The sequence below is a fragment of the Mytilus trossulus genome, chromosome 4, assembly GCF_036588685.1.
Source record: "Mytilus trossulus isolate FHL-02 chromosome 4, PNRI_Mtr1.1.1.hap1, whole genome shotgun sequence".
Taxonomy (NCBI): Eukaryota; Metazoa; Mollusca; class Bivalvia; order Mytilida; family Mytilidae; genus Mytilus; species Mytilus trossulus.
The window spans coordinates 34,185,531-34,208,319 of record NC_086376.1 but is presented as its reverse complement, the minus strand read 5'-3'; the positions used below and the strand labels follow the sequence as shown (position 1 = coordinate 34,208,319).

Below are 22,789 nucleotides of genomic sequence, written 5' to 3'. Positions count from 1 at the left end.
TGTCAACGAGTAAAACACATAAAATTAAGTCTGCTATGAAATGCCTCTATATGACAATATTTGAAACAGTTCAAACAAAACCAATCGACTGGCTTATGAAAAAACAATGATTAACGAAACACAAATATGACACACAGAACAAAATTACATCAAGTTATTAATTAGTTCCAAAGGTTCCAGAGTTATAATGTAATACGCCAGACGCACGTTTCGTCTACATAATACTCATCAGTGACGCTCAGATCAAAATAGTTATAAAGCTAAAAAATACAAAGTTGAAGGGCATTCAGGACCGAAAATTCCAAAAAGTTGTGCCATATACGGCTAAGGTAATTTTTTTTTAGGATAAGAACATCCTTAGTTTTTCGTAAAATTCAAAGTTTTGTAACAGGTTTATAAAAATTACCATACACAACTACTTTTGCATAGGTACTATTTCTGTACATAACATCTGTAGTACTGGAAATTTACTTGTAATATTTAGTACTATTTCTTAACTTTAGAATTATTGTAATATTTAGGTACTTAAATTTTCCAGTACTTGATTTGTACTAAAAATTTTGGTACAAAATATACCAAAAATGATATTCCACAGTATTCCATGTTTGAACATCATAACTTTATGAGAATTGAAATAGACAAAATTTCAAAAGTCTGAAAATGTAACCCTGCAACCAAAAATCTGTAGTACTTAAATTTCAAGTACAAATCAAGTACTGTAAAATACAGGTACCTAAATATTACAATAATTTATAAGTAACAAAATAGTACTGAATACTAAAAGTAGATTTCCAGTGCTACAGTTTTTTGGTACATAAATAGTATCTATGCAAAAGTAGCTGTGTATAATTGATATTCATTTCAACACCGAAGTGCTGACTATTGAGCTGGTGATACCCTCGGGGACGAAACGTCCACCAGTTGTGCCATCAACCCAGATGTGCAAATATTTTTCAAAGGTACATGCTCTTGACTAAATGACTAAGGACATTCACAAAAAATATTGGGGCTGGGTGAAACATGTTTTCCATAATAAAGTATTTTACATAGACCTAAATGTACGGGTTACATAAACAATATGAGCGTACGATTAGGATATGATATCATATTTACAAACACGTTTTTTTCCTTGAATCTGCCGTTATAATGTTTTCATCCCCCTTCTGCTTATTAATTGCCGTTTTGATATATTGATTGGGGTTTAACGCCTCTTTCAGCACTAATGTGCTATTTCTTTGCCACTTGCCTGATTGAAACTCACAATTTCATTGTTGACTGGCTAGTCATACAGTAGTTTTACTACTTTAGAGCACTAGGCTTCCGAGGTCAACATTTTTTTATCGATTTTTCTATTTTGCCTTGTACGCGTTGTCAGTACATCTTCGGCAGATGATCCGGTTACCCTTTTTCTACAATTCGAACAGATTAAGACCAAGTTCTATACTCGAAAGTATATAATAAAGAATGTTATTCATTTACTTACTTTTCATTGAATACTATATCATAATATATATGTAACGAACTCAATGCTGAAAAAAACGTGAGTACGTTATTGGTTTGTTTATATAAGGTATTTGGTCAAATCTATAAAAACGAAAACGAAAGTAAATTAGTATTTTTAACAACAGGGAATTTCCATGTTAAAAGAGGAAACTAATAATCAAAAAGACGGTTTGTATATCACAGTAAAGCGCTTAAATAAAATTCATAAAAAAACCCAGTTCATTTAGGTTATTGTAAGTTAATATTTTAAAAGCACATGTTTAATTTGAGAGATTTCTATATGCTTTTGTTTTCTGACAAGAATGAAATTCCTTAGCCTTTTCTCTCTTCCCTTTCTGGTATGTGCTTCAATCTAGATCTATGTGTTTTTCAAATGGTTTGCTCCGGGTTTTTCAGTTTCCTCTACTGTTAATATATCATATATTATAGCAGTTGTAATGTGCGTCATAGCCACAGCTAGGGCTTTGTCAATAACTGCTGATACTAATTACAAAAGAGAAGTTAAAATTATACCACTGTTTACTTAAATTCATTAAAATTGAACAAATGTCTCCTAAGCGTGATAATTGATAAATTAATAACGTGACACATTTTTATGAACTGATACAATTTTGTCACAAGATTGAATCTATATATATATATAGATGCAATGCTCAGAGTAACGTTATTTGTATAAAGAAAGATAACTCTATTATAAATATAGACTAACGTTAGATATAGTATACACTAGAGAAACTGTCACACTATGTAAATGATAGTTCTTAAACATTTTAGATAACATTACTATTCATGCAACAATAGAATGATCATTGAAAATAATTGTTATAAGATGTATTCCTTTGTTCAAAAAGTTGGTGTATTTGCCTAGAATTAATTCGAATGTGGACCAACCACAGGCACTTTTCTAAAAAAATAATCCTATACACCTTTATATAAAGGTATCAAAGGTTTATAGGAAAACAAATCTGAGACAAGTGCCTTTGGGACCAATTGATAACTTTCGATTCATTCCTAACTGCAGGCAAAATCATAAATCTATTGCATTAAACGGGGAGAGGGGGCAAACGATTTTTGTTAATCTGTTAGTGAAAAAAGTAGATATACTCTAGATTGAAGTAATATTTATGATGAATATTTCTGTTTTTTTCAGTAACATTACAACAATGGCGGAGAGTTTAGTACAACTTCCGGAATGGGCATACAAAGCAACAAATACAGATAGTCAGGAGGTATTTTTTACACAAGTTTTTAATCCATACACGACTAACAATGTGTAAATTTTTCATTTTGAAATATTTTCTAACAATATGGTCTACTATAATTGCTATACAGAAATAAAAATAGCGAAGGTGCAGTGATTTTATAAAAAGTTTTAAATTGGACTTTTTATTATTTCAATTATTTCATGCATCAGTTTAGAACAGATTAAATACGGGTTGAAATAAAACAACATATAGAACTTTCAGCCATATTTTGTTTTAAACATATCTTGTTGAAATATTGACTACTATGCCTGTTGTTTTTGTCTGAATATAAATCAAACGTATGGTAGAATTGAAGTTTATTTATATTTCGGGAAGAATTGACAGTTTTGTGAAGCAGGATCTGCTTACCATTTAGGAGCACCTAAGATCCTCCCTGTTTTTACTGTGATTCGTGTTACTCTTAGTTTTCGATGTTGTGTTTTGAACACTGTTGTTTGTCTCTTTTTTTTTTTTATCTTTTTTTGGCCGTTTCGACTTATGAGTTTGGTGTCGGTCGTATTATTGACGTATTGACTGTTTTGGTAGTATTTGCAATTCTGGTGCATGTTACTAACAGTTTTGGTAATGTATGCCTATTTAGTTGTAAAATATTGACAGTTAAGGTATCATTTACAAAACCGTGGTGTGAACCTGACCTCCTAACTTCTCACTGATAGATTTTACTAATCCTCTATGGATCCGTAGATCGTCTGAATCAATTAATATGAAATCATATAACTTATTGTCTTGGACTTCTTGAAAGAATTTATGGATTATGTGATATAAACAATTATTTTGTGAATTTTGTGTATGTGTCCGTATATCCGTACGTCCCTAAATATCCGCTGCATTTTATCTCAAACATAACAGTGCAAATAAGAATTTCCTGAAATTTTGCATCAGTGAGTCTTAATGTGAAAATGTTAACTGTCTGATGCAGGTCAGACTAATCGATCATCAGGTTCAACTGAACCGAATACTTATATATTCTATGGATATAGGATATAGGAAGATGTGGTGTGAGTGCCAATGAGACAACTCTCCATCAAAATAAAATTTAAAAAAAAAGTAAACCATTATAGGTCAATGTACGGTCTTCAACACGGGGCCTTGGCTCACACCGAACAACAAGCTATATAGGGCCCCAAAATTACTAGTGTAAAATCATTCAAATAGGAAAACCAACGGTCAAATCTATATAAAAAACGAGAAACGAGAAACACGTATAAATTACATAAACAAACGACAACTACTGTACATCAGATTCCTGACTTAGGACAGGAGCAATCATTTGCCGCGGGATTAAACGTTTTAATGGTTCCAAACCTTCTCCCTTTTTCTGAAACAATAACATAACATAGAAAACCGCACGATAAAATATCAATTGTCAGGCTTAACTCAATCAAAAAACGTAAGTTAATACACTATGAACGAATAAATCTGATCGGCGATATCTGAATGTAAATGCACAGTCAATAAAATATTAGGGCCAAACATTCAAGGCCAAAATGCAAATAAACAAGTCCAAACATATTCTAACACATATTTGGTATGTGTGAAATTTTTGTTACAACTACAATTTACAGATTAATATAAGCAATTGCTGCTTGTTTCTGGATCCTTATTGTGAATATGTGTTTATAATTTATACTTGTGTTTATCATGATAAAATATTGTTTACACTAATTTACAGATCTTTACAGTTTCTTTTAAATTGCCATCGAGCTTCGTGTCAAATGTCTTTATCGTGTGAAGTGTTGCCCAATCCATCACTGATAGCAACTTCGTGTCAAATGTCTTTATCGTGTGAAGTGTTGCCCAATCCATCACTGATAGCAACTTCGTGTCAAATGTCTTTATCGTGTGAAGTGTTGCTCAATCCATCACTGATAGCAACTTCGTGTCAAATGTCTTTATCGTGTGAAGTGTTGCCCAATCCATCATTGATAGCAACTTCGTGTCAAATGTCTTTATCGTGTGAAGTGTTGCCCAATCCATCACTGATAGCAACTTCGTGTCAAATGTCTTTATCGTGTGAAGTGTTGCCCAATCCATCACTGATAGCAACTTCGTGTCAAATGTCTTTATCGTGGGAAGTGTTGCCCAATCCATCACTGATAGCAACTTCGTGTCAAATGTCTTTATCGTGTGAAGTGTTGCCCAATCCATCACTGATAGCAACTTCGTGTCAAATGTCTTTATCGTGTGAAGTGTTGCTCAATCCATCACTGATAGCAACTTCGTGTCAAATGTCTTTATCGTGTGAAGTGTTGCTCAATCCATAGCTGATAGCAACTTCCTGTTAACTTATTAAAAAAAGCGTGTGTATCTTCTCTTATTTTCTCTAAATATCAAAATGTATAAAGTTTAAACATATATACATGTACAACATGCAAAAAGTGTTTGCTCTTTTCTATATTAATGAAGTCATATTGGTTGATAGTTATGTTTTTTTATAAAGGTCAAAGTTGCAGCAGAAAATTCAGATAATCACTCCCTCTTAAAAGTGGATGTGAAAGGCAAGTTTACCAATAATGAACCATGCCAGTTTACCATGGATGGCAATGAAGATAATTGTATTATTCATCAGACAGAGATTACCCGATTGAGAAGTTGCTTTTTTAGAAAAGTTGGAGGTGAAAATGGTGATACAAAGTATGGTGTACAGATATCTACCATGGTTGGAGCTGATTTTGTCTGGTTCCTGATTTTATTTGAGTCCCTAGATGATACAATGAAGGTTTTGAACATATGCCGTCGGAACTTACATTCGAAAGGCGGATTTATTGACTATCTTTGTCCAAAATGGACAGGTGATCTTGAAGTCCAGGTGTCCACTGTAGGAGGTACCGAAGATGAAATCCCTCAGAAGAGTTATTCTATCGTTTTAGATGAGGAAGCACTGTTTTTGTTCCGAGACTTCAATAAAAGGCTGCCAGACTTTTTTTTAATGTTTTACAAAGAAGGAACAGACCATAGTATAGAAAGAGCCCTTGTTCAACACTATTCCAATAATATCGTATTGGAAAGTGTCAAGATGAAATTTGTAATACAAAATGCTGTGAGTATTCTGTTGAAAAAAAATCATAATATTTTTTTTAATTTAATGGTACAGTTGTGAGGGATTCAGGACTGAAAAGTAAAACGACCAGTTGTCAATATTTTAAGAGTAAGTAGCTATATAAATATATATATATATAGTCAATGGTCCAGTTATGAATGTAGTCTAAGTTTAAGCTTTGGTAATGATTATAACTTCAGTTTTATAAATTGACAGTTGTTATTTATTTTTTGTAATAAAAAAGTAGGAGGCTTACAACTATTTTGAATATCCAATATTGTCTTGCTCTAAGTGAGACACCAGATGGCAAAGAGATGTTTAAACTCGTATTTCCCAAAGACATCAATGACTAACACAATACATAGAAAACTAACGACGTCGCAACACTGATCTCAGGTGCTCCAATCCTGATCCACATGAGGTATTTGTCTTGTTGCTCTTGTGAGTACAAATCTTGAGATAAATCTAACTCTGTTAGTCACATTGTAGGAAAAGGAGGTGGGATTCTGGTCACGACATATGGAACATATCCATAGTCATCTTGGAAATAGATATTCATTACGATTAACCAACTTATGGGGGCGTCCGTTAAATTTTCGAAGAGATGCGTTCCTCTTCAATGAACAATCTGCTTTGAAATTTCTGATGGAGTAAATCGTGAAACTTTGCTGCGATTAAACGTCACCCTTTATTTTATTTGTGTATAGAAATAGGAAATAAGCACCTAAAAAGAAAGAAAAACATAATTTGTTAGCATACGATTAATAAACGAGTTTCAAGGAGAACAATAATAACCAAAAGCAATAAAATCATATTCAACTTTATCTTTCTTTCTTTTTTTTCATGAAAATAATTTTCCAAATAATCCTCTGTTCAAGGATTATATTTTCAAATTGTATTTTTAAAAATAACAACCCATGATGTTTATCTCTATAAAAAGATATTTTCCCGTTTAGGTTGGCTACAGCAGTTTTACTGAAGCTATCAAAATGATCAAACCAAAACCAAAGCATATCTTTGAAGGTAAGTGCACACATATATTACTGAATTCAATCTCTGTTATTTATAACTTTTTATCTAATCAGAAGTAGTTCTTGCAGAGTAGCAATGCTTGACATTACAATGCTTCCCAAGAAGATGACGTATGGGTGCCATTGCGACAACTCTCCATCCTTGTCACAATTTGTTTACTAGTAAGTAAACCATTATAGGTCACATTACGGTCTTCAACACGGAACCTTAACCCACACCTAACAGTAAGATATAAAGGGTCCCAAAAATGACTTGTGTGAAACCATGTTTTAATAGTACCTCCAAGAAAAATGCTAAAGCAAAGATTAGTAAAAGCGTCTTTTTAGACAAAAAATGTCCACCACAAATCATTTATCACAACTGATTATTATAGATAAATGAAGTTATAAGCAGAAATGAAAAATATGTGGAGGAAATGAATGGCAAAAGTACAGTTTTTAGAAATAGTTTTCTGAATACTCTATTTTTACTTCAGATCATTCAAAGATTGCCAAATATTTAACAGATTTAGAACAAAGTAAGTAAGTTACTCAGGTTATGTAATCGTAGCAATATATAATAGGGTCAGGAAAGTATGTAAATTATAAGAGCGGTAAACATTTTTTTTTTTTTAAACGATAAATCTTTTATTGCACATTTCTTTGCTGTTTAACAAATTACTCGACTCACAGCATTCAGCCGGGTATCCCTGTGAATTAGTTACTGTTTAACCAGGGAGATTATACAGTAAATTTATATTCATATGTATATATATATATATATTAATTATGATTAGTTATTATAAATACAATACATTGATTTTAACAATTTGTCTAAGTTCTTAGTTCTGTGGAGGTCATCATAATGTAACATAAATACGGAAGTTGTACTATTCATTATCCGATGTTGGTTATAATTTAATCATTGACCCTTAAACTTGATCGGCATAATCTCGTGAAAATTGAGATGATCGAATGATTGAAGGATAACACGTGGAATGATTTCATGAACAAAGGATCTAAATTGAGTATTTCTGAAGGTGAGTTTTGTTATATTTCCATTGACTTATGATAAATTGATCAAGAACGATTTTTTTTTTCTTAAAATATTAGATATTTTCCAGTAATTAGACAGTAGACAGTACGGGGTCAAAAATCATGTCCTACAGCACAGGCACTAGACGTTCTGTCAAGAACGTCTAGTGCCTGTGCCTACAGGTAATCATTGACCTTGCGTCACATTTGAACATCTTAAAATAATACATTTGTTTACATTTGAGTTTTTCTACATAATATAATTATATAGTAATACAGAAGAATGATCATGCGCAATAATACATTATGGTTATTATATTTTTTTATAAACATCATTCAAAAATCTACTTGTTGTTTTATCAAGAAGTTTCATATTTTCATAATGTTGTTTGAATTCTATTTTAAATATTCTATAGACATCAACATTGTTTTGTTTATACTCTGATGCATATGTAGATTTATGAATAGAGAATAATATTGAGCGGTAAACTTTTGTAAGTAAGAAACCATTCTGGTCATGTATAATACGTCAGTTTCAGAAAGTCCGAATCGATCTTTCATTATTGGATGATTTACTAGATACCATATTTGCCCTATTGTATTGAAAATGGACATATTTTTTATTAAGAAAATTGTCTCTTATACGTCCGAATGGAACAAAAATATTGTATAACCTGATTTTTGTTTTTTTTTTAAAAAGGGAGAGGGCAAAAGATAGCAGAGGGACAGTCAAACTCATAGATCGAAAATAAACTGACAAATATTAGTACACAAGACATCATAGAAAATTAAAGACAAGGCAACACAAACCCCAGCAAAAACTAGGGTGATCTCAGGTGCTCAGGAAGGGTTAAGTTTTACCTGTATTTAAGGTTGAATCGCAAAACCATTTTGAAATTTTGTACAAATCAAAACGCAAATAATTCTATTTAATATTTTTAAAGTTAGCTGTAATGCAACACCATTATACTAGCTGGTTAGGGGAGGGTTTTCGCCATAAGACTCTTTTAACATGCCACATTCTGCATGTGTCTGTCCCAAGTCAGGAGCCTGTATTTCAGTTTTTGTCGTTTGTTGCTGTATATCATATTTATTTTTCGATCATTATTTTGTATAATTACAAATCAGTCCGTTTGTAATTGTGTTTTGGTTTGAATTGTTATATAGGTGAATATGCAGTATCGGTTATACTCATTTTTGAAAGCCGTAAAGTTACCCTCTGTTGATAATTTCTGTGTCATTGGTCGCTCACAAAGAGTTGTATCATTGGCAATTTTGCCAAATCTGTTTGGTTTTATAATGATTCACTTATTAGAGCTCTGCTCCTGCTCTGTAACAATATGTCAAGAGTATTTTGCACTGTATTTGTATAATCACCCATGATAGTTCGAAAGTAATTGTTAATTTTAATTACCGCTATTTTTATTAATATATTTTTAGGATGTAAAAAATCATAATTCTAACACTGCAAGATTTTACACCTCACTTAGAACACTGAGTTTAAAAAGGGGTGTTACTTTTCAGGATAAAATAATGAAGACTCCAAAGGTTGTCTGAGTTGAGTTGAGTGTGGTTGATGAATAAATGGCAGGAAATTCAACTTCACCGTAACAACTACTATATTGTAATGATACAAATCTATACACTGATTTGATACACTGATTTGTTGTTATAAATTATATTAAAATATCAGTTACATGTATCTATGATTTCCATCCATTTTTTTATCATTCCATTTTACTTTTCTAATAATAGTGCATTGCAAGTGCATGGTGGATACTTTTCTGTAAAAATTAGATTTTTCTTAAATATTGGATACGAGCAGGCATTCATATTTTCCCGCAAAAACAATTACAGAGTTACCGGTCCTTGCCGGTATTGTCGCAAAACGTTCTTGAGATATTCTTCCGCATGCTTCAACTCAATTTATCTTTACGTGTGCATTGATATTTTCAATAAAATTTTACTTATATATATAGATATGTTTTATCTAACTACAAAACATTTTCATATTATTAATTTATGTTGTAAACAAATATTTTTTTTATCAGTATTCATTGAAGAGATTTATTCATATCAATCGATAAGGAATGTTATTTTGCACTCGTTCGTGTGCACGTATTTATCATGTTAATAGATCGGTTACAATCCCAAAACTAATTTACATAATGGAAATCTAGGCGATAACACTACATCGGAATGACCTCAAGGTCATTGCAATGTAAAAACCACATTCATACATGTAGGAGGTTCTGCTAAATATAAAACCAAGTTTTACCAACCCTTTTTACGTTGAAAATGTCAAGTTTTAAAAGTGTTTTTCCGTTTAGTCCATTGGTTGATATTGTCTATTGTTTGATTACGTCAGTCACTTTTATGGACTTTCCCTTTCTGAATTAACATTATATTTCAGTTTCTCTGTTATATTTTTTTATGGAGATATAATACATATTATTTGCAATTTACAGTAAATCATGATGAAAATGTTAGCCAGGAACTTCAGAAAAGACAAGGTATTTACTTTAAATACTTCGTAACTGCTTATATAAAAAAGAAGATGTGGTATGATTGCCAATGAGACAATTATCCACAAAAGACTTAAATGACACAAACATTAACAATTATAGGTCACCGTACGGCCTTCGTAACTGCTTATCCTTGTTTTAAAACATTTAACACTGATCCTTAATTTCACCATGCACTGTCAAATTGGAGGGTATATATTATAACAAATAATCTTTTCATCAAGGACATGATAGTAGTAAACCCTCAAACCAAATTTACTGTGCTTAATTGCTGTTCTTCATCTCAATCACAGAACTTTTGGTAAATTATAGTATTAAACCTTAAGCTTGCTATAGAATTTCAAGCAAGAAAAACAATGGATGTAACCCATTTCTTTGTAAATACAGTTAGAGTGAGTTGTATAACTAAAAAAATAAACTACAACAAACAGGTTATAGTCAGATTTATTGAGAGACTATATCATTTGAAATCAAGGAAAAGGAAACCAGGAATATGAAAGACTTGTCAAAACGAAACGTTTTTAATTATTTCCTCAATTTCTTTTTTTTTCACATATAATTTTAGTTAACAGAAATTTATTGGACTGTAACACAATAAATAATATTTGTTATGACATAAAATGCTTCTTCTTTGAAAAATATATTGTTATTCATTTGATCAGCACACTGTTTCCGGAAATTATTATTATAATATATATTCATCTTAAATCGAATAAATCGTTTCCTTACTTTAAAATTTTATAAAACAATGTGTAAAAATGACGTCTAATGTCGTATGAGTTAAACTTACACTCGAGTCGTATAAACTAGCAATGTTTCTTTCCAGGGTAGATTCATATTTCACATTATATCCCTGTTCAAAAATGGACTTGAGTTTGTGTCATGAATAGATTTCCTATATCTTTTGATCTATTGATATCATACTCATTTGTTAGATTTTTTTTCAATGTCTGTTCTCATTTCTAAACCATTATCAAACTAATCAGATGCTACATTTGTCTGTTATAATACTTATTTATTTTTTCAGAAAAACCTTCAAGACACAGAAAAGGTAAAACCAAGAACATTTTTATTTAATTAACGTAAAACTATCAATGACCCTATCATTACGCCTCATCATTTGCAACTTCTTGCTTAAATTTAAAGTATTTAAAATAATAAGTGTCTTTTTCAAGGTGAAGCTTCAACTTTGCTAAATAAAAGTAAATAATGGATGTTTAATAACACGACAATCCCAGTGTTAAAATCTTGAAATTAAAGATGTAAAGAAATGTTCCATGATATGAAAAACATCTTCTTGTCGCACATTTATATAGCGGATGAAATTAATAGTGATTTTTTTATTAAAATTAGACAATATCATACAGAAAATATTCCTTTCAGACTATGAACCTGAATGGGGAGAGCGATCAGACACGACTGAAGCAGGGAATCAAGCTTCTATAATATCAAGTAAGTTTATATATTATCGATAAAGGAAAACATGCGAGAGTATACAATAGAAAAGTATAGCCAGTAAGTTTATATATTATCGATAAAGGAAAACATGCGAGAGTATACAATAGAAAATATAGCCAGTAAGTTTATATATTACCGATAAAGGAAAACATGCGAGAGTATACAATAGAAAATATATAGCCAGTAGTTTATATCTCAGTTATATCTTGAAAAACTGACATAAAACCCAATTTCAAAGAGTCTAGTCATAAATGACAGTAGGGAAACCCATTCATTATAGCCTGAGAATTAAAATCACAAAGAACAGTAAACAACTGATAAGGTTGAAAATCTTTAGTTTTAGCCTGTAACTTTATATCGACTAGAACAGCCATACACTGACAAATGAGAGAACAATTTCATGAATGCAAAACATTCAAATCTCAGGGATCAGTAAAATAATGACAAAGAATTGAACCATTCATTATAGTCTGTAAGTTATACATAACATAAAACAGATAAAGCGGGGAGAACCTTTTCACTGTCACCTGTAAATTTATATTGTAAAGAACAACCACGAAATGACAGAAGAGAAAATTATTTAATATAACCTGTAAGTTTATATCTTATTGACAATCACTAGATAGACACAAAAATGTATTGTTTTGAGAAAACACCATTGTTATATCTCATGAAACAATGCCAGTCTATCAAGTAGCAGATCCAAGCTTTAATAATGCAACTATGTTTATTTTCAAATAAATACAGTGCCATATGTTTAGCTAACCATAAAACGGGGTTCAATCCACCTTTTATTTAAAATATCATATAACATGTAAGGAGTATGGCATTTGTTATTAAATAGTTTGTTTCTATGTATGTTGACAGTTGTTTTTTTCTTGCTGCAGTTCATGTTTCCGTTGTTTTTCTCTTATAGTTGATGTGTTTTCCTCAATTTTAGTTCATAACCAGGATTTTATTTCGCTTAATCGATTTATGACAATAGACCACTTTCGAGTTCATCCGTCACTGGAAAAAAACTCGTCAATTATACGCGCCTTTATATTATAACGTCATATACCAGATAGAGGGGGTCGCCTGTATACCTGCACTATTTACGTTCATCAAGCGTCTTAGTGATAGTCATTGTGCAGGATCAACTATAAATAATGGTTGTTCTGTAGGTACTTAATGACAATTCCCTATTGACAGCAATGTTGATTGTCAATTTTGAGAATTCAATATTGTACAATATAGGATTATAGTTTTTCAACCACTGGCTCAACATTGGAATGGAAGTGACGACGCCCCTAAACGTACAAATGATGTTCACTAAAACCAGAGTTCTTGACGGAAATACATCGAACTCGAAAGTTGTCTATTGAACAACAGTATACTACTGGTGCCTTTATTTAAATTTTTAGGTGAGTTAGATCAAGCTTTGGAGACATTGTCAGTTAACGAAGATTTAAGTTTACCTTGGATAGTGGCAGAGGATGAAATGAAATTAATGTTAGAAAATCCAGAGGCATTAGAAGGCAGTCAGACAGATATGTTATCTGGCGGTAAGTTTATCAGAATGCAATATTGAAGTATTACAGGTATAGTAATTATTAGAAATGGAGACAACACTGAGGTCCTTAAGATGAATTACAAGTTTTAATAAAATTCACTCATTTCATTAAAGATTTTTTTTTTAATTGTAGTACTAATTATTTTCAATTTACAATTTGCTGTTATTTGCTTTTAGGGTTGGATCCAAATGATGCAAACCATTTAATGAAAAGTTTTAGTGAAATCAAAGAACATCTTACAAGCCAAAGGTAAGTTACATGGACATACACCATGTACACAAATAATATTTCTACTATCTAATCTGATTTCTTTTTAAATATCATGACTGTCTTACATTAATTAATCTATGTTTATCTGTAATGGCCATTTTGAATTGAACCGATCAGGGAAAAAACCTGGTGTTTGCATTAGTTAGTCGTGTTTATTCTCTAAGAATTATTAAAATAGTTGCCAAATGTTAGTACGTGTCTTAACAATACTGGATTTACCACAAGCATAATCATACTGACTCATTGGCAAAACATATTAATAAGCACTTCATAGACAGATTTTCACACGTAACAACGAAAAAATCTCATTTTTTCTTTCAAACCAAAAATTTGCCTGGTACGTTTACCTTTATTGATGTTCTGCATATTGATATTGCCAGATATCAGCCGTGTGCTACATAATGAAACTGTAATGGCATATTCTTGCAGCAAACTAGATCATATATCTGGCTTTGTTTGTTTGGCTTTTATAATTTAAAGAAGAGTTTCTATCTTTTTTGTTAACACACAAACCAAAAGAAGAATTGAGTTAAGCCATTTCAATTGGTATTTCATAGTGTGTCTTTTTATGATGTAACTACTGTATCAGGTTAAGGTGAAGGGTTGTGCCTTTTAAAACGTTTAAAACCGCTGCATTTGTATGCACCTGACCTAAGTCGGAATTCTGTCCATTGGTTGTCTTCTGTTGATGTGGTTCATAAGTGTTTCTCGTTTCTCGTTTTTTTAATCTAGATTAGACCGTTGGATTCCCTGTTTGCATTGTTTAACACGACTATTCAGAATCATTTTGCGACCCTTTATAGCTAGTTGATAGTTGTGAGCCAATACTCTGTGTAGAAGGCTGTACTTTGGCTTATATAATTATTTACTTATTACACATTGTGACTTGGATGGAGATATCATGTCACAGCTTCTTATTTCTATTGATAAGTTAGAGTACTAGTAATCATTTTTGGGGTCCATCATTTGACGTTGTCAGCTCGGTTATCTAGGTAAAACACAATTTCAATGACAAATCCTTAATGTCGTATATTATCCACAGCTGATCAGTGTTACACAGGTCCAAGACAAAATGTTTAAAAAAGTTGAAATAATCCCTTCAAAAACATTTACATCGTTAGTTGACCGTTATAAAATATATGTTTCACAGATGACAACGGTTATTTTTCAATGGTCATAACTACCATACTGTCCTCTTTTTCTAGACTGTGATCTTTCAAGTTTGACTAAGCTTATCACCAGGTGTGTACATATATGAGCAACACAACGGGTTCTATATGTGGAGCAGGATCTCTTTATCCTTATCGCCCCTGCATTTTAAGAGGGATTCGTGTTATAATCAGTCTTTAGTTTTCTATGTTGCGTTTTGTTTTACTTTTTTCATTTTCTCTTTTTTTTTCGTGTTTTGACATGGCACTGCCAATTTATTTTCGAATGTTCCTCTTATATCTTTCGCCTCTATTTCACAAAGAAAAAAATATCTTCTTGTTGAATAAAAGTCACCTTTTATTATTTTATTTCAGATATGATTTGGCCTTGTCTCGTCTGAAAGGAACAAAGACTGTATTCCAGGAATCAGCAATCCCAGAAATAAAGAGACTGATAGGAACAGATGAACTTGAACTTCTGAAGAAATTGTATTTCCACTCTTTCTTGGAGGGCTTATGAAGAAAATATTTTCATATTTATAATAATGCACCTGTTCATCAAACCAAGGAATATTATTTAGTCTAAACCCTAATTCATTTCAGGTTGTGTTGGATTATTATAAACATTATTTTAGTAGGAATCAAAAATATTATATTAAAATTACTACTTGATCACGATCAACTATTTTTTCGGAAGACTCTGATTTTCACATGGTAATATTTTTTCTGTATCAAAGCACAATTTGGTATAATAAAACAAATTTTATAATTAACTTAGATTTTCGTCTCATCGTCTTTTTTAAGATGAAAAAGGAGTTAAAATAAAGTATGCAAATGGATAGTTTTATACATAGGTTTTTAAAGCTATAACTCAAGGAATGTCTTTATGTTTTTCTATCATCTCCATCAAGTCATGATGGAAACAATTAAAACTTACATTACATACTACTTGTGTAACATTTAAATTAGCCGTTTTATACGACCGCAAATTTTGAAAAAAATTTCGTCGTATATTGCTATCATGTTGGCGTCGTCGTCGTCGTCCGAATACTTTAGTTTTCGCACTCTAACTTAAGTAAAAGTGAATAGAAATCTATGAAATTTTAACACAAGGTTTATGACCATAAAAGGAAGGCTGGTATTGATTTTGGGAGTTTTGGTCCCAACATTTTAGGAATTAGGGGCCAAAAAGGGCCCAAATAAGCATTTTCTTGGTTTTCGCACTAAAACTTTAGTTTAAGTTAATAGAAATCTATGAAATTTTGACACAAGGTTTATAACCACAAAATAAAGGTTGGGATTGATTTTGGGAGTTTTATTTTCAACAGTTTAGGAATTAGGGGCCAAAAAAGGGCCCAAATAAGCATTATTCTTGGTTTTCGCACAATAACTTTAGTTAAAGTAAATAGAAATCAATGAAATTTAAACACAATGTTTATGACCACAAAAGGAAGGTTGGTATTGATTTAGGGAGTTTTGGTCCCAACAGTTTAGGAATTAGGGGCCAAAAAGGGACCCAAATAAGCATTTTTCTTGGTTTTTGCACCATAGCGTTAGTATAAGTGAATAGAAATCTATGAAATTTAAACACAAGGTTTATGACTATAAAAGGAAGGTTGGTATTGATTTTGGAAGTTTTGGTCCCAACAGTTAAGGAAAAAGGGGCCCAAAGGGTCCAAAATTAAACTTTGTTTGATTTCATCAAAATTGAATAATTGGGGTTCTTTAATATGCCGAATCTAACTGTGTATGTAGATTCTTAATTTTTGGTCCCATTTTCAAATTGGTCTACATTAAGGTCCAAAGGGTCCAAAATTAACTTAGTTTGATTTTAACAAAAATTGAAACCTTGGGGTTCTTTGATATGCTGAATCTAAAAATGTACTTAGATTTTTGATTATTGGCCCAGTTTTCAAGTTGGCCCAAATCGGGGTCCAAAATTAAACATTGTTTGATTTCATCAAAAATTGAATAATTGGGGTTCTTTGATATGCCAAATCTAACTGTGTATGTAGATTCTTAATTTTTGGTCCAGTTTTAAAATTGGTCTAAATTAAAGTGCAAAGGGTCCAAAATTAAACTAAGTTTGATTTTAACAAAAAATAAATTCTTGGGCCTCTTTGATATGCTGAATCTAAACATGTACTTAGATTTTTGATTATGGGCCCAGTTTTCAAGTTGGTCCAAATCAGGATCTAAAATTATTATATTAAGTATTGTGCAATAGCAAGTCTTTTCAATTGCACAGTATTGTGCAATGGCAAGAAATATCTAATTTCACAATATTGTGAAATAGCAAATTTTTTTTAATTAAGAGTTATCTTTCTTTGTCCAGTATAGTAAGCAAGAAATATCTGCAAGAATTTTTTTTAATTGGAGTTATCTTTCTTTGTCCAGAATCAACTTAAATCTTTGTTATATACAATATACAATGTATATTCACTTTTTACTACCAACTGATAAATTTAAATAATCTTTACCATTCAGTGATAACAAGCAGTTTTTTTACATCATGTATTTAAATGAGTAGTAATTGTTGCAAACTCCATTAGAATATTTTAATTGAAATTAGTTTTGGAATAAGGGAAAGGGGGATGTGAATAAAAAATTGGGTTAAATTTTTCTCATTTGAAATTTCATAAATAAAAAGAAAATTTCTTCAAACATTTTTTTGAGAGGATTAATATTCAACAGCATAGTGAATTGCTCTAAGAGAAAACAAAAATTTTAAGTTCATTTGAATACATTCATTCTGTGTCAGAAACCTATGCTGTGTCAACTATTTAATCACAATCCAAATTTAGAGCGGAATCCAGCTTGAATGTTGTGTCCATACTTGCCCCAACCGTTCAGGGTTCAACCTCTGCGGTCGTATAAAGCTACGCCCTGCGGAGCATCTGGTTAACTGTTGTAATTCGAGCTTCACTGATGAGTCTTTTGTAGGCGAAACGCGCGTCTTACGTACACAACGTTTAGCCTCGTATCTATGATGATTTCTTTTTAATTTTACATGTCATGTTTAGTAATTTAAAATCAAGCTAATGAGAATAAACCCTTTCTAAAATTGTCGACTATATGGTACAGTATAACTGTTTTGTATTGATTATACTTTTATTAAATCCAAGTTTATATTTTTAAAATTAGTAAACTTTTATTGACAATAATTATAAATTGTTCTAATATTGGGCATGCATCAGGAATTATTTAAAACAAATCATGGTTTACAAAAACTTTTAATTTTATTAAAAAAAAAGATTGATGTTGCATTTTTTGCAGATCAAAACTAAAACAACCAGTAATGTCACACACTACTTACAGTGCGTATTGGGCCATTCTTAATTTAATGATATTCACCGTTAAAACTTTAAACATTTTCTCAACATGTATGTATTACATAGTGTAGTAAAAATTGTGGTGGTAATAGTATTTAAAAGATTTACTGTTAGTCAATCTATATTCAACCCTTCTCTTTAATCCAAGTTCATGGATCAGACTGGTATCACTTTTCTATTAAATGAGTGATTTCATTTATTATGTCCGTACTCATACGTGGTTATCAGGTTGATATATATAAAAAGACGTGATATGAGTGCAAATGAGACAACTCTTCATCCATCATAGGTCAATTAACGGCCTTTAGCACATACCGAACAGCACGCTTCAAAGGTAAAAAGGGACTATCGTAAAGCCATTTGAACAGGAAACACTTATGAACCAACAAAAGACAACCACTGAAAAAGAATTTCCTGACTATGGACCAAATGCAAATACATGCAGTAGGTTTATTCGTTTGACAGGCACTTACCCTCATCTCTTTATTTGACCTTTTTAACATTTTTGGATTTGAGCGTCACTAATGAGTGTAACACATATTTACAAAACCCAGTACTGGGGATTCATCAATATTCGTTGGATACTAATTTTCGTAGATTTCGTGGGAACGGTGGAACTACGAATTTAAATGTTCAACGAAATACAAGTTTTCTAAAGGAACGTATGCACACTTCGCCAACACCAAGAATTCAAATATCCACGAATATGGAAGTTTTCCTCAATCCATTAAATTTTGTACCAACGAAAATAAGCGAAAAGTAAAATCACAAAAATACTGAACTCAGAGGAAAGTCAATTTGGAAAGTCCATAATATCATGGCAAAATCGAAAAACAAAACGCATCAAAAACGAATGGACAAGAACTGTCATATTCCTGACTTGGTACAGGCATTTTCAAATGTAGAAAATGGTGGATTAAACCTGGTTCTATAGCGCTAACCCTCTCACTTGAATAACAGTCTCATCAAATTCCGCTACATTTACATGATGCGTTAAATAAACAGTCACAATTAATAAAATAGTCAAAATATGGGTACATCAGTCATCATCGTATAACAATTTTAAAAGGAACAATTTAACAGCACACAAAAACATCTACTATCTACGAACACATGGATTGATTTGAGTTTCTGATGTCAGAAAAATTATATACGTCACATAAATTTGTCGTTCAATGTGCATACAATAGTTATCAAAAGTACCAGGATTATTAAACAATTTTAAAATTTACATAGGCAATGAACGCATACAGGGTTAAATAATCAAAAGTATGTAAGAATAAATTACAGAAATAGACCGAGATTCAAACTAGTCCAAAAGTTATACATAGAATTTATGAGAATCCAAAACTTTTTAAAAGGAACAATTTAACAGGACACAAAAACATCTATCTACGAACACATGGATGGAATACACAGTAAACATACACTGAACGCATAAATTGATCTATAACACGAAATAAGTACAATATTAATAATAAAAAAAGAGGGAGATGTAAAACAATATCAGAAAGATAACTATAACCTTGGCGATAAAAAAAAATAATGTGCACTGGTATATATAATGATTTTGTTGTAAGGATTACACGGAGTACGGTAAATAATATATTTTACAACACACATAAATGTTATTTCCAGTAAACACAGGTATCTAAAACAAGAAAACAACAAACTTTTGAAGGGAATTAATCATTCGTCATATGGCCATTGATTTGTTTAGGCCAAATAAAGTTTTCTGCATAAGATTCCTCTGATGTTATTTTATGGCATGAAGATTATGTCCATTTTCGTCCTCAAGTTTTCGTGTTTAAAAGGTGAAGTTTTTTTCGATTCATGTTTTGGTCTGTTCCTTAGTAACTGTGTAAAAGGCGACTCTGACTGATTTCATATTTAACAACGATTGTTGTCTTTTTATGTCTTTTTTGTTCACGCATCGTTGTAAATATAACGGAATTTGATAAAGACTGTCATAAAAAAGACATAAAAAGACAACAATCGTTGTTAAATATGAAATCAGTCAGAGTCGCCTTTTACACAGTTACTAAGGAACAGACCAAAACATGAATCGAAAAAAACTTCACCTTTTAAACACGAAAACTTGAGGACGAAAATGGACATAATCTTCATGCCATAAAATAACATCAGAGGAATCTTATGCAGAAAACTTAGAAGTTTAGCGCTATAAAACCAGGTTCAATCCACCATTTTCTACATTTGAAAATGTGTGTACCAAATCAGGAACATGACAGTTGTTGTCCCTTTGTTTGATGTGTTTTATCCTTTGAATTTGCCATTTCCGTTTTAAATTTTCCTCGGAGTTCAACATTTTTGTGATTTTTCTATACCGACATTATAGGTATATTCTTTAGACTGACAATCTAACTCTTGTTCTATTGTATATTGAATATGTTCCTCTCTTTGATAGTGATGCTTTCCACTCTCTCTCCCTATAGAATGTACGTTCCTCGGTTTGTTCAAAAAGAAAACAGGGAAACGAATATAATGAATCGTTACACAATTTTTCAGTAAATTATATTACAAATATAAAAAGACTTATTTAAAAAAGTGAGACTTTAATCTGTAACATACGTGATGATTTCAAATACCGGTTTTCATTTCTCAGCAGTAACGTTCCCTTCGTCCAATCATATAGCGTTTAATATTTCAATTGTTACATTATGCTCGTGCATGCTCACACACTACGGAATTCATTAGCATGTTATTAAAATCTACAAACTTCACGAGGCTATGATAATTTAAATTGAGGTAATGATTATCTTTTTTAAAATAACCCTTCATGAATTGAAATAATTTAGGAGTAATTGGCTCTACTTTTTTTTTATTGTATTGAACTATTATTCTTTTCTATTCAATGCAGTTGTTCTGTAGATGATTGCATTATATAGGGTATATAAAGGGGAGTAATGTCGAAGATATAATGTAACATTTTCTACTTTTCAAAATAAAAAAACAAAATAACTTTAAGGCATATACTATTTTTTATAATTCTAAATTATTATTTTATACAACTATTTTTAAAATTGGTTAAATTTGTTTTACAATGGGATTTTAAGATGCTTTAATTGTTTCCGATCTGTAATGGGCTAATCAGGACAAAACATATTGTATATCATAGAGCAGATCTTAAAAGACACTAGCTGTCTAAATCATGTTCACCGATTTGACTCAAAATCAGAATTTTGTGTGTATTTTAGACTGGACACCATCTTATTAACTATTGAGATGACATCCGAAAACTGATGACGGTCACATAACACATTATAAACAAGTTTTTCGCGTTAAAAAAATATAAATAGATAGGGACCATGTGCAACTAGATTTGCTTTATGTCTGTTTGGTTTCATGTAAAAGGTAAAAATAAGTTTATTATCGTTTTAACCAGTAAAAGATTGAGATTTGTGGACCAAATTGTCCAATCAAATGATATACCTTTGTTTTAATTTCACTATTGACCTTCTTGTCTGTTTAATAACGGGACAGGCATAATTCATTTATATATAATCCGTCTCTAGCTAAGTTTGATTAAAGGTGGCATGAATACGGATTCAATGAGAACGAATAATACAATTGCAAGTGAATAATTAATCTTCAATGTGTCTTAGCTTATTTTGACAAAATTTATGATTGATCAAACCAAACTCATAGTTTAATCTCTTTTATAACTCGTAGCTAGTGCCCCTTCAATGCGATGCAACGCATGCTACTCTTAACAGACATAGACTTATAAAATTATTGTGGCATCTCGATGCTTGTGTTATTATATAGTGTTTACCTTTCATGTCGAAGTTATAAACTAAGTTTATTATGTCCAGACAAATAAGTGATCATTAAAAAGAAGTTGAGTACAGTAAGTGTAAGTAGATGCAAACTTGTGTTTAGACTTTGAAGATAAATAAGGATTGTTTATGTCTTAATCTAGAAGGAATATCCAGAAAGAGCAACTAGATTAAAACAACAAGAAATGCAGAACAACCATAACAATTGCTATTGCTATTTTTACTACTAGTATTACCGTTTCTTTTAATATAACTATGACAAATGGCCATATCAGCAATTACGGTCCCGGTTCCATATTCAATTCATATGCATTTATCCGAGTGTTAAAAAATGTTTAATCTATCAAAGTTCCTATGAAACAGAAATCGGAACCGCTATATTCCTTCCATGATATTTCATGAATTTGCCATGACCGAGACCAATTTCCTGTCTTCCGAATAGAGATCGATAAATTGTCAGTTTTTATTGGTAAATCGCATGCAAAAAAGATAGAAGGTAATTTTCAAAGGAAACATTCTCAAAGTAGTCACTTGATTTCCTCTGTTTTATTTTACCCTTACAAATTATGATGTTAATGAAGATATTTTTATTGACGTTAACGATCGTAACAGTTTTCTCACGTGTAATTCTAATTTTTTATTAACCTGTCTCACGCGCATATGCATGGGAGATCTGAAGCCGTTAAAAGAGACATCTGCACGTTATTGAATGTAATGAACAAATAAGGAAATCGTAAAACATTTAGCAAACGTTTAGGTGTAACGAATGTCGAAAACGAAGACAAGCACACAATAATTAAAACAAGTCAGGTACAAATATCAATGTTCGAAATATAAATGTAAATCTTTGCCA

At 31.3% G+C, this 22,789-nt stretch overlaps 1 protein-coding gene across 1 annotated transcript; it reads left to right on the top strand.

Annotated features, from left to right (window-relative positions):
• The first annotated feature begins 1,597 nt into the window (after window positions 1-1,597).
• LOC134715169 (uncharacterized) lies at window positions 1,598-15,586 on the top strand. Its single transcript, XM_063577149.1, has 11 exons — window positions 1,598-1,671; window positions 2,654-2,732; window positions 5,209-5,808; window positions 6,765-6,831; window positions 7,316-7,357; window positions 10,322-10,366; window positions 11,406-11,429; window positions 11,762-11,830; window positions 13,240-13,380; window positions 13,566-13,638; window positions 15,183-15,586. The coding sequence occupies exons 2-11, from the start codon at window positions 2,667-2,669 to the stop codon at window positions 15,325-15,327; spliced, it is 1,272 nt and encodes a 423-aa protein (XP_063433219.1). The 5' UTR covers window positions 1,598-1,671; window positions 2,654-2,666; the 3' UTR covers window positions 15,328-15,586.
• The last annotated feature ends 7,203 nt before the right edge of the window (window positions 15,587-22,789 follow it).

Coding starts and splice junctions, on each gene's coding strand:
- LOC134715169 (XM_063577149.1), top strand. CDS start 2,667: ATGGCGGAGAGTTTAGTACAACTTCCGGAATGGGCATACAAAGCAACA. Junction 6,832..7,315: donor ACCAAAGCATATCTTTGAAG/GTAAGTGCACAC, acceptor TTTTTACTTCAG/ATCATTCAAAGATTGCCAAA. Junction 13,381..13,565: donor GACAGATATGTTATCTGGCG/GTAAGTTTATCA, acceptor ATTTGCTTTTAG/GGTTGGATCCAAATGATGCA.